At 41.6% G+C, this 12,531-nt stretch overlaps 1 protein-coding gene across 3 annotated transcripts; it reads left to right on the forward strand.

The window, feature by feature from the left end:
* Nucleotides 1-271: 271 nt before the first annotated feature.
* Nucleotides 272-12,203, forward strand: LOC117554439 (transportin-2-like). Of its 3 annotated transcripts, XM_034228883.1 has the most exons (15): nt 2,916-2,991; nt 3,222-3,321; nt 3,525-3,599; nt 3,935-4,033; nt 4,413-4,508; nt 6,027-6,102; nt 6,333-6,432; nt 6,635-6,709; nt 7,045-7,143; nt 7,523-7,618; nt 8,666-8,741; nt 8,844-8,910; nt 9,388-9,475; nt 11,238-11,336; nt 11,715-12,203. In XM_034228883.1, exons 4-9 carry the CDS (start codon nt 3,943-3,945, stop codon nt 7,075-7,077), a joined length of 471 nt encoding a protein of 156 aa, XP_034084774.1. In that variant the 5' UTR covers nt 2,916-2,991; nt 3,222-3,321; nt 3,525-3,599; nt 3,935-3,942; the 3' UTR covers nt 7,078-7,143; nt 7,523-7,618; nt 8,666-8,741; nt 8,844-8,910; nt 9,388-9,475; nt 11,238-11,336; nt 11,715-12,203. The 3 variants fall into 3 exon arrangements, with proteins under 3 accessions (XP_034084775.1, XP_034084774.1, XP_034084776.1); XM_034228884.1 differs by lacking the exons at nt 6,635-6,709; nt 7,045-7,143; nt 7,523-7,618; ... (3 more) ...; nt 11,238-11,336; nt 11,715-12,203 and adding exons at nt 272-347; nt 581-680; nt 885-959; nt 1,295-1,393; nt 1,774-1,869; XM_034228885.1 differs by lacking the exons at nt 8,666-8,741; nt 8,844-8,910; nt 9,388-9,475; nt 11,238-11,336.
* The last annotated feature ends 328 nt before the right edge of the window (nt 12,204-12,531 follow it).

Raw genomic sequence — 12,531 nt, forward strand, 5'->3', positions numbered from 1 at the left:
TCATTGTTCAAATGATAATAAACATTAGCATAAAGCATATTTGTCCACTCATATGTTAAGAGTATTAAAAACTTGAAAAATATTCCTCTAAGGTACATTTAAAACGGATCAAAAATGTGCGATTAATCGCGATTAACTATGGACAATCATGCGATTAACTATTTTAATCGACTGACAGCCCTAAAATAAAGTTATTATTACTTCAAACGTTGGGAAGCATTTGAGTGTCAGAAGGAGTTGACGTTAACTTGTGTCGTCTCCCTGTGTGCAGCCATTACCATCGGCAGACTGGGTTACGTCTGTCCCCAGGAGGTGGCGCCACAGCTGCAGCAGTTCATCAGACCATGGTGAGTTTATTGTCATTCTGATGTCATGAAATCACAAGTTTACTGATATTAAAATGAGACACTCTTCACTTTTCTGGTTTGAATCCCAGTAGCCCTTATTGCAATACATGTATATGAACTTTAATTAATTCAGAAAAAAACACAATTATTTTTGGTTTACAGAAGAAAAGGAAGTCATTGGGACAAAATATGGATGAATAAACCTTCCACTTTTGTCCACCCCCCTTTCCCAGGTGCACATCGTTGAGGAATATCCGAGATAACGAGGAGAAGGACTCGGCCTTCAGGGGGATCTGCGTGATGATCGGTGTGAACCCTGCAGGCGTGGTGCAGGTGAGCAGATGTGTAATAAAAGCTGTAGATACTACAGAGGACGTCCAGCTGACTCCTTTCTGGAAATGATGACACACCCAGCTCATTGATTTATAATGATACCTTATGTTCCTATATTTTCTGATCCAGAATCACACTTTACACCCCTGACCCTGTTCTTTTGAGCTCTGAATTTACGCTTAACTTCTCTCTCTCTCTCTCCAGGACTTCATTTTCTTCTGTGACGCTGTGGCCTCCTGGGTCAACCCCAAGGACGACCTGAGAGACATGTTTTATAAGGTGAGAGCCTCGTCATCAGCAGTACCATCACTGTTCCCATCTTTTCACACTCAAGGACCTCATGTTAGAGGATTAATGTTTTCAATGAAATGTTCCTCAATTTAGTGCTCGCTCGCCACACTGTGATGATCACCTTACAGACATTCGAAATCTGATTAAAACGTGCGGATGACTTTTGAGTCTGAGAAGTGTGTGTAGAGCTTGCTGTTTCAAGGAGGGAGAGAGCAGTTTGTAAATCATACATGAAGTTGTAAAGGCAGAACTTGTGTAGTGTAAAAGTGACCGGATGTCTTTCTGTTCGTATTGTAACCTGTGTGTTCGTGTCCTCCCTCCAGCTGAGTTCATGCCCATCCTGGGACTCAACCTGAACCCAGAGTTTATATCGGTGTGTAACAACGCCACCTGGGCCATTGGAGAGATCGCCATGCAAATGGGTAAGTGCTTATTGTTAAATAATAAACCCTTTTTGTCTGCTTATTTGAATATAAAGCCCAGTGTCTGGATATGATGAAAAACCCTGTATTGAAAAAAGATGATGCATTTTGTTTTAATTTCTGATCCAGATATGCCAAATGATGTTTAGCCAAGTGGCACAGTTGAGTGTTTGCCATTTAAGTCTGTGCAAACCACACTGCCAATGTTTTTTCGCTTTGCCATTCATTGTTTTTAGTACATGAAAAATGTCCTTCTCCTCATGACGGAACGTTTCTAAAAGTTGTAATACATTCCACCTCTCGTGGAACGAGAACACATGGGCTCAATGATCAAGTCCACTATATGTCATTTAACCTGTGTTAAATCAATGTTCTTCTAGGTGCAGAGATGCAGCCGTACGTGGGCGTGGTTCTGCCAAACCTGGTGGAGATCATCAACAGACCCAACACACCCAAGACTTTGCTGGAAAACACAGGTACACACAGTTTAGGTTGTATGTACTTTGTAAAGCACTTTGAACTGCAATCCCCTGTATGAAAGGTGCTATATAAATAAAGTAGGGCTGTCAAGTTAACGCGGTAACGCAAAAAAAAATTAACGCCACTAATTATTTTAACGCGATTAACGCATGTGTATTTTTTTTCCTCGGCCGCCCCGTAGTTTCAGAGCGCATCGAGTTTAAAATACCATCTACAAGCTGATGCTGACAGCCCCGCTCCTGCCGCCCGCTTGTGGCAGACCACACTTCCACGCTCACCGGCAGGCACCGACTGGCTGTTGGGAGGACCGGGAGGGTGTGTGTATGTGTGGCCCGAGCGAGCGAGAGACCTTACGTGCATTGTTGTTGTTAGCATCTGGTGCTAGCTAGCTGCGCTAACAGATATAAGGAGCTGTTTAAATGAAAACAGAGGAGCGACATTTCGCCACAACTGCGCCGAGCACTTGACTTTATGCAGGAAGCCAGACAGTGGGACATTGTACGAGAAGTCAGCACACTCAGCACGGATAGTGCAACATGATTGCAGCGTCCAGGCAGCTCCGGTTCGAGCATATGCCTTGAGTTGCACATAGCTCCAATGATCCATCTCACACACACACACACACACACACACACACACACACACACACACACACACACACACACACACACACACACACACCATTTTTATTGTATTAGGTTCCAGGTTGAATTGAGGCGAATATTTGTAATGTTCAGAAGTTGTTGTGTTTAATATTCATGAGAATATTTGTCATTGTTCAAATGATAATAAACATTAGCATAAAGCATATTTGTCCACTCATATGTTAAGAGTATTAAAAACTTGAAAAATATTCCTCTAAGGTACATTTAAAACGGATCAAAAATGTGCGATTAATCGCGATTAACTATGGACAATCATGCGATTAAATATTTTAATCGACTGACAGCCATAAAATAAAGTTATTATTACTTCAAACGTTGGGAAGCATTTGAGTGTCAGAGGGAGTTGACGTTAACTTGTGTCGTCTCCCTGTGTGCAGCCATTACCATCGGCAGACTGGGTTACGTCTGTCCCCAGGAGGTGGCGCCACAGCTGCAGCAGTTCATCAGACCATGGTGAGTTTATTGTCATTCTGATGTCATGAAATCACAAGTTTACTGATATTAAAATGAGACACTCTTCACTTTTCTGGTTTGAATCCCAGTAGCCCTTATTGCAATACATTTTTATGAACTTTAATTAATTGAGAAAGGACCATTATTTTTGGTTTACAGAAGAAAAGGAAGTCATTGGGACAAAATATGGATGAATAAACCTTCCACTTTTGTCCACCCCCCTTTCCCAGGTGCACATCGTTGAGGAATATCCGAGATAACGAGGAGAAGGACTCGGCCTTCAGGGGGATCTGCGTGATGATCGGTGTGAACCCTGCAGGCGTGGTGCAGGTGAGCAGATGTGTAATAAAAGCTGTAGATACTACAGAGGACATCCAGCTGACTCCTTTCTGGAAATGATGACACACCCAGCTCATTGATTTATAATGATACCTTATGTTCCTATATTTTCTGATCCAGAATCACACTTTACTCCCCTGACCCTGTTCTTTTGAGCTCTGAATTTACGCTTAACTTCTCCTCCCTCTCTCCAGGACTTCATTTTCTTCTGTGACGCTGTGGCCTCCTGGGTCAACCCCAAGGACGACCTGAGAGACATGTTTTATAAGGTGAGAGCCTCGTCATCAGGAGTACCATCACTGTTCCCATCTTTTCACACTCAAGGACCTCATGTTAGAGGATTAATGTTTTCAATTAAATGTTCCTCAATTTAGTGCTCGCTCGCCACACTGTGATGATCACCTTACAGACATTCGAAATCTGATTAAAACGTGCGGATGACTTCTGAGTCTGAGAAGTGTGTGTAGAGCTTGCTGTTTCAAGGAGGGAGAGAGCAGTTTGTAAATCATACATGAAGTTGTAAAGGCAGAACTTGTGTAGTGTAAAAGTGACCGGATGTCTTTCTGTTCGTATTGTAACCTGTGTGTTCGTGTCCTCCCTCCAGCTGAGTTCATGCCCATCCTGGGACTCAACCTGAACCCAGAGTTTATCTCGGTGTGTAACAACGCCACCTGGGCCATTGGAGAGATCGCCATGCAAATGGGTAAGTGCTTATTGTTAAATAATAAACCCTTTTTGTCTGCTTACTTGAATATAAAGCCCAGTGTCTGGATATGATGAAAAACCCTGTATTGAAAAAAGATGATGCATTTGTTTTAATTTCTGATCCAGATATGCCAAATGATGTTTAGCCAAGTGGCACAGTTGAGTGTTTGCCATTTAAGTCTGTGCAAACCACACTGCCAATGTTTTATTGCTTTGCCATTCATTGTTTTTAGTACATGAAAAATTTCCTTCTCCTCGTGACAGAACGTTTCTAAAAGTTGTAATACATTCCACCTCTCGTGGAACGAGAACACATGGGCTCAATGATCAAGTCCACTATATGTCATTTAACCTGTGTTAAATCAATGTTCTTCTAGGTGCAGAGATGCAGCCGTACGTGGGCGTGGTTCTGCCAAACCTGGTGGAGATCATCAACAGACCCAACACACCCAAGACTTTGCTGGAAAACACAGGTACACACAGTTTAGGTTGTATGTACTTCAAACGTTGGGAAGCATTTGAGTGTCAGAGGGAGTTGACGTTAAAGGGATAGTGGAAATCCGCGAATTTTGGGTTTAACTTGTGTATTTTTATTAAAAAGAAGCATATTAAACAATTTTTTTAAATTTCATCCGCCTAGTTTCATTTTATTTTCAATTTTACTGCGCCCTCTCAATGAAACAAAATACTTCGGGAATCGTCGGGAATCTTCGGATGATGACGAGAGCTCAGGAAGACGGGCACAAACAATGGCGGACATTCAATAGCATTTGCATGTGAATAGCCGACCTTTATTATGGTGAATAGATGTGTTTTGTATGGCTGTAGTGCGACAGAAAAATTCTACGTGACACAACGACATTGGATTAACCTTGAGATGCGTTTTTATTCCGTTGAACACAACTTTTGATCACAAATCAAAAAAGGTAAGACGTAATTATTGTAATATTTTTGGAACCGGATGTTGTTTACTTTCTCTTTTCTGGCTGATAGCTATAGGAATTCGAGGTCTTACAGTGATGACATTACATGTGTGGAATCTGTGGAGTCTCAGCTTTAAATCGTATATCTTGTTTGTGCAGTTAAGATAGTAATAAGGGCATTTCTACCGTGTGTTGTGTGTAAAAAAGCGTTAGCATTAGTTAGCATTGTTTCGCTCAATGCTAATTCAAAGGCTTGGTATTACTCTTGTGTTTTTTCTAGCTAACAATTGTTCTTATTGTCAGTTAGCGGAGTTTCTTACCTTTTAAAAGGGTATGAAACATTAATAGTTTCATAAATGTTAAGAAGCCCTGAGACATGTGAGAGAGAAAAAACGGTGGGAGGGGTCCACTGGGGGGACCTTCGGCCTTAACTGGTTAACAATGATTAATATTTGTAAAGGCTACAGGTGATCTTAAGATGCGTGAGCTATGCTTAGGGACCTACCAGTCAAGATTATTTGTGCGTAGGGGTGCATCATCTGGCGCCTGGTCCTGGTCATCCTCGCCATTGCCCATGCCGTGAACCATCACCTCGGACTCGGGCTCGAACAAATAAGGACGTAATGGTCCATCGTCTGGCTCAATATTGTCACCATCGTCGCTTACTGAACCGGATTCAGATTCAGTTCCTAAAACGACATTTTCGTAGGAAAGCCGAGAGGATGTTTCTGACTCGCTATCATCACTGGATACCTCGTACAATCCTTCTTCTTTGTCTGGTATATTTGCCCTTCCACGTTCATTCTGCATAGACGCCATGGTTTGTTATCGTATCGTCTTCCTGAGTTTTCGTCACTTCCGGTTTGGCTGAGTCGAACATTTCGTTTCTAAAAAACTTCGGGGAAGCTGCAATAAAGTGCTTCTAACATGCGTAAGGCAATTATTATATTTTTTTAATCAGGTGTGATTGTTTTGGTACGTAATTATGCTTGTATATAAGTTAAAACGAAACTATTTGAGGTTCCATTTCCACTATCCCTTTAACTTGTGTCGTCTCCCTGTGTGCAGCCATTACCATCGGCAGACTGGGTTACGTCTGTCCCCAGGAGGTGGCGCCACAGCTGCAGCAGTTCATCAGACCATGGTGAGTTTATTGTCATTCTGATGTCATGAAATCACAAGTTTACTGATATTAAAATGAGATGCTCTTCACTTTTCTGGTTTGAATCCCTGTAGCCCTTATTGCAATACATTTATATGAACTTTAATTAATTCAGAAAGGACAATTCCTTTTGGTTTACAGAAGAAAAGGAAGTCATTGGGACAAAATATGGATGAATAAACCTTCCACTTTTGTCCACCCCCCTTTCCCAGGTGCACATCGTTGAGGAATATCCGAGATAACGAGGAGAAGGACTCGGCCTTCAGGGGGATCTGCGTGATGATCGGTGTGAACCCTGCAGGCGTGGTGCAGGTGAGCAGATGTGTAATAAAAGCTGTAGATACTACAGAGGACGTCCAGCTGACTCCTTTCTGGAAATGATGACACACCCAGCTCATTGATTTATAATGATACCTTATGTTCCTATATTTTCTGATCCAGAATCACACTTTACTCCCCTGACCCTGTTCATTTGAGCTCTGAATTTACGCTTAACTTCTCTCTCTCTCTCCAGGACTTCATTTTCTTCTGTGACGCTGTGGCCTCCTGGGTCAACCCCAAGGACGACCTGAGAGACATGTTTTATAAGGTGAGAGCCTCGTCATCAGGAGTACCATCACTGTTCCCATCTTTTCACACTCAAGGACCTCATGTTAGAGGATTAATGTTTTCAATGAAATGTTCCTCAATTTAGTGCTCGCTCGCCACACTGTGATGATCACCTTACAGACATTCGAAATCTGATTAAAACGTGCAGATGACTTTTGAGTCTGAGAAGTGTGTGTAGAGCTTGCTGTTTCAAGGAAGGAGAGAGCAGTTTGTAAATCATACATGAAGTTGTAAAGGCAGAACTTGTGTAGTGTAAAAGTGACCGGATGTCTTTCTGTTCGTATTGTAACCTGTGTGTTCGTGTCCTCCCTCCAGCTGAGTTCATGCCCATCCTGGGACTCAACCTGAACCCAGAGTTTATCTCGGTGTGTAACAACGCCACCTGGGCCATTGGAGAGATCGCCATGCAAATGGGTAAGTGCTTATTGTTAAATAATAAACCCTTTTTGTCTGCTTATTTGAATATAAAGCCCAGTGTCTGGATATGATGAAAAACCCTGTATTGAAAAAAGATGATGCATTTGTTTTAATTTCTGATCCAGATATGCCAAATGATGTTTAGCCAAGTGGCACAGTTGAGTGTTTGCCATTCAAGTCTGTGCAAACCACACTGCCAATGTTTTTTCGCTTTGCCATTCATTGTTTTTAATACATGAAAAATGTCCTTCTCCTCATGACGGAATGTTTCTAAAAGTTGTAATACATTCCACCTCTCGTGGAACGAGAACACATGGGCTCAATGATCAAGTCCACTATATGTCATTTAACCTGTGTTAAATCAATGTTCTTCTAGGTGCAGAGATGCAGCCGTACGTGGGCGTGGTTCTGCCAAACCTGGTGGAGATCATCAACAGACCCAACACACCCAAGACTTTGCTGGAAAACACAGGTACACACAGTTTAGGTTGTATGTACTTTGTAAAGCACTTTGAACTGCAATCCCCTGTATGAAAGGTGCTATATAAATAAAGTAGGGCTGTCAAGTTAACGCGGTAACGCAAAAAAAAAATTAACGCCACTAATTATTTTAACGCGATTAACGCATGTGTATTTTTTTTTCCTCGGCCGCCCCGTAGTTTCAGAGCGCATCGAGTTTAAAATACCATCTACAAGCTGATGCTGACAGCCCCGCTCCTGCCGCCCGCTTGTGGCAGACCACACTTCCACGCTCACCGACTGGCTGTTGGGAGGACCGGGAGGGTGTGTGTATGTGTGGCCTGAGCGAGCGAGAGAGAGACCTTACGTGCATTGTTGTTGTGGTGAGCATCTGGTGCTAGCTAGCTGCGCTAACAGATATAAGGAGCTGTTTAAATGAAAACAGAGGAGCGACATTTCGCCACAACTGCGCCGAGCACTTGACTTTATGCAGGAAGCCAGACAGTGGGACATTGTACGAGAAGTCGGCACACTCAGCACGGATAGTGCGCAACATGATTGCAGCGTCCAGGCAGCTCCGGTTCGAGCATATGCCTTGAGTTGCACATAGCTCCAACGATCCATCTCACACACACACACACACACACACACACACACACACACATACACACACATACACACACACCATTTTTATTGTATTAGGTTCCAGGTTGAATTGAGGCGAATATTTGTAATGTTCAGAAGTTGTTGTGTTTAATATTCATGAGAATATTTGTCATTGTTCAAATTATAATAAACATTAGCATAAAGCATATTTGTCCACTCATATGTTAAGAGTATTAAAAACTTGAAAAATATTCCTCTAAGGTACATTTAAAACGGATCAAAAATGTGCGATTAATTTGCGATTAATCGCGATTAACTATGGACAATCATGCGATTAACTATTTTAATCGACTGACAGCCCTAAAATAAAGTTATTATTATTACTTCAAACGTTGGGAAGCATTTGAGTGTCAGAGGGAGTTGACGTTAACTTGTGTCGTCTCCCTGTGTGCAGCCATTACCATCGGCAGACTGGGTTACGTCTGTCCCCAGGAGGTGGCGCCACAGCTGCAGCAGTTCATCAGACCATGGTGAGTTTATTGTCATTCTGATGTCCCGATTGAACATCCTGACTCTGCTTTTCCAGTGCATGCCGGTATGAGCCAGTGGTTTCTAGTTTCTCTTCTTTTCAGTGAAGGAGAAATGTATTTCGTGAAACTCGCCAACTTGTGAAAAAGGGGCCATTTGCTGATTGACTAGGTACATTTTGTCCGAGTTCAGGTCTAAATTCATATCGTTTCCTTTGGACCAACTACAGTTTTCACTCTTTCAGCACGTTGTACATTAACTTCAATTAAAGTAAATAGTTGGTTTTTCATACAGATTTGCTCAAACTAATTGTAGCATACTCCAACCTAAAAAAAAAAGTAGTTTTTATGTATTGTTTTTATACAAATGGATGCACTTTAAAACTAATGCCCACTGTCTGGATATGATGAAAAACCCAGCTCATTGACACAAGATGATACTTTTTGTTCCTATATTTTCTGATCCAGATATGGCACAACAGTTTCCACTTTGTCCATAATTGTTTTCTCTGTAACTTGAACATTTTCCATAGTTCAGAACGGTGGTTTCTAGTTTCTCTCTTTTTATGAATGGAGAAAAAGTCAACCAAAAATGTACAGGAACTTTTATTTATTTTAAGGATAACACTAAAGTGTCTGTTTGCTGCAGGACACGATGCCCGAGGTGAGGCAAAGCTCCTTCGCTCTGCTGGGGGATCTCACCAAGGCGTGCTTCCTGCATGTTAAGCCCTGCATTGGTGAGTGTTTCATCACAACACTGACTTACACTGCCATTACAACGCCTGTCCTCTACTATCTGGCTATCAGCAGTTACCAGCATTGACTGTTTTAATCTCTGTAAAAGCCTTTTATACGAGCACTAAATGTTCCTCCCCAATTTAGTGAATGATGATCACCTTACAGACATTCAAAATCTGATTAAAACGTGCGGATGACTTTTGAGTCTGAGAAGTGTGTGTAGTAGGGATGTGCATCTCCATCACTGAGGCCGATGCGATGCGCATCTCGATACGTTGCCACGATACGATACATTAACGATACATTTGAAACACTAGGCGATGCGATACGATACGATTCACCCCTGTTGCGATACAGTTCGATACGATTTGATTCAACATTATGCGATTCGGTGCGATACGATGCGATTCAACACGATGCAAAAATAATGATACTTCAATATGGTACGACAGAGGATTTTTGTTTTATTCCTTATATGCAGCAAATCATACATTAACAAAAAAGTGCTTTACATATTTGGTACTGCACATCCCATCATGCCGTTTATTTTTTTACCTTTAAAAGCTCTCCGGAGTACAATTGTATAACACCTCACAGTTAAACAATGTAAGGATGCATTGCTCATGATTAACAATGTGCAAATAACAGCTACCATAGAGCAATGCCCATACAGCTGCCAGCCTGATGTGCTTAACACTCATTCATAGGCTAACTCACCAGTGAGCAGAAAGCGGTGGGTTCTATATGAACAATAAAGAATACAAATAACCTTTCACAAACAGGTATTTCATAACTGCTTACAGTGAGGAATACATTTAAATTATTATTGGCCGTCACAGGCTGCTGTAAACTAAACGCCACTCTCTCTGACAGAACACCTCACTGAGTGATTTAACTCATATGTCTAACTTTGAGGTTTCTCTTTTCAGCCGCAGACCCCATGTCGACTCTTTATGTGCGTCGCTAAGTTCCTCGTACTACTTGTGTACTTTAAATCGGCTCGGCATCGTTAACAATTTGCGAGCGATTTTTCAAGTTGACCGTCTGTGCCGCGCACATATACCATCAGGACGTTACTGATGGGGTGCGGCTGCGGAGTGATACTGTGTGTATGCAAGCCCGCATCTAGGACGGATCTATGTATCATGGCTGTAGACCTGTTAAGTAATAAAGATACCTCATACAAAAGTCTACGGATACCTTATTACTCTCCATGACCTGCGGTCAACTATATAGCCTAGCATAAAGGACTATTACACCGTCTTTCTTGAACAATCCGAAGTGTTGCCAAACGTTTGATTTGTAGGTATTTTTCGGTGCGCTGTGTTTCTCTTTCTCCTCGACTTCCGTGTGTGTTGATAACTGAGACTCTCGGCCTCCGTAGTGGCGAAGCAAATATCAAAGATCGTCTCTGCTGAGCGTTGACAAGATTAGGGGATTTTATATGAATGAATCGTTTTTTTACCGATGCAAAGACGCTACGCAATCGATGCATCGCGAGTTCAACCCGGTTCAACCCAAACTGTAGCCGATGTGCACTCTTTCAACCGGTGCACTCGCATCTTGAACGTTTATGCCGGTGCACCGATGCGAATCGGTGAATCTTAACATCTCTAGTGTGTAGAGCTTGCTGTTTCAAGGAGGGAGAGAGCAGTTTGTAAATCATACATGAAGTTGTAAAGGCAGAACTTGTGTAGTGTAAAAGTGACCGGATGTCTTTCTGTTCGTATTGTAACCTGTGTGTTCGTGTCCTCCCTCCAGCTGAGTTCATGCCCATCCTGGGACTCAACTTGAACCCAGAGTTTATCTCGGTGTGTAACAACGCCACCTGGGCCATTGGAGAGATCGCCATGCAAATGGGTAAGTGCTTATTGTTAAATAATAAACCCTTTTTGTCTGCTTACTTGAATATAAAGCCCAGTGTCTGGATATGATGAAAAACCCTGTATTGAAAAAAGATGATGCATTTTGTTTTAATTTCTGATCCAGATATGCCAAATGATGTTTAGCCAAGTGGCACAGTTGAGTGTTTGCCATTTAAGTCTGTGCAAACCACACTGCCAATGTTTTATCGCTTTGCCATTCATTGTTTTTAGTACATGAAAAATGTCCTTCTCCTCATGACAGAACGTTTCTAAAAGTTGTAATACATTCCACCTCTCGTGGAACGAGAACACATGGGCTCAATGATCAAGTCCACTATGTCATTTAACCTGTGTTAAATCAATGTTCTTCTAGGTGCAGAGATGCAGCCGTACGTGGGCGTGGTTAGGTGGTATGGACAAGTAAATTCAAGATGTCCACTGTTTTTTTAAAAAATTGTTTTTAAATTTTTATTTTGATGCACATGTGACAGATTTATTTTGTTTCTGATTTTGCATTTTTGTGCCCCAGTGCACAAATGTATTTTTGACTTTAAAAGTTTTATTTTTTTAATTGAAAGAATAATTTGTTTTCGGTGTTTTATAGCGGACCATTTGATTATGTCAAATCTGATGTTGTGGTTGGACTGAAGGAGGGTCGGTGCTTGCTATGCTTGGTGCATACCTTAGGGAAGAATGTGGAAAAACTCATTCATAACTTTTTTCAATCTGATATCAAGGCTGGCAATTGAATTCAATGTAGTACCTTATTTTTTGCTCAACTGTGGTGCAGATGGGATGTTATCCAACGTATCTTTTTATTTAATTTTCTGTGAATAGGGGAAAATAAATTGTTTTCTATTAAGATTTGAGTCGTCTGAAGTTTTGTGTTCTGTTTTATCATCTGAATCTGTTTGGGCCTGACTGGAAACTACCATGCAGATGGCTCTTGGTTCCTGTTCAGTTTAGCTGGGAGGAGTTTCACTTGTTTTACAAATGAACTAAGATGAAATTCCCGTATATACATTAAAAACCTAATTACCGTAATTTTCGGACTATAAGCCGCGCCTTTTTTCCCATTTTTCGACCCTGCGGCTTATATAACGGTGCGGCTAATCTATGGATTTTTACAGCTAACGGCCACTAGGGAACCTCCTAAATCTATGGATTTTACAGGTTACAGTCCACCACCT

The sequence above is a fragment of the Gymnodraco acuticeps genome, unplaced genomic scaffold (assembly GCF_902827175.1).
Source record: "Gymnodraco acuticeps unplaced genomic scaffold, fGymAcu1.1, whole genome shotgun sequence".
Classification (NCBI taxonomy): Eukaryota; Metazoa; Chordata; class Actinopteri; order Perciformes; family Bathydraconidae; genus Gymnodraco; species Gymnodraco acuticeps.

Excerpts from the sequence above, each read along its gene's own strand:
- LOC117554439 (XM_034228884.1), top strand. The coding sequence starts at position 1,303 with ATGCCCATCCTGGGACTCAACCTGAACCCAGAGTTTATATCGGTGTGT. Across the intron at positions 1,870-2,915 it reads GACTTTGCTGGAAAACACAG|CCATTACCATCGGCAGACTG; the intron begins GTACACACAGTT and ends CCCTGTGTGCAG. Across the intron at positions 2,992-3,221 it reads CAGCAGTTCATCAGACCATG|GTGCACATCGTTGAGGAATA; the intron begins GTGAGTTTATTG and ends CCCCTTTCCCAG.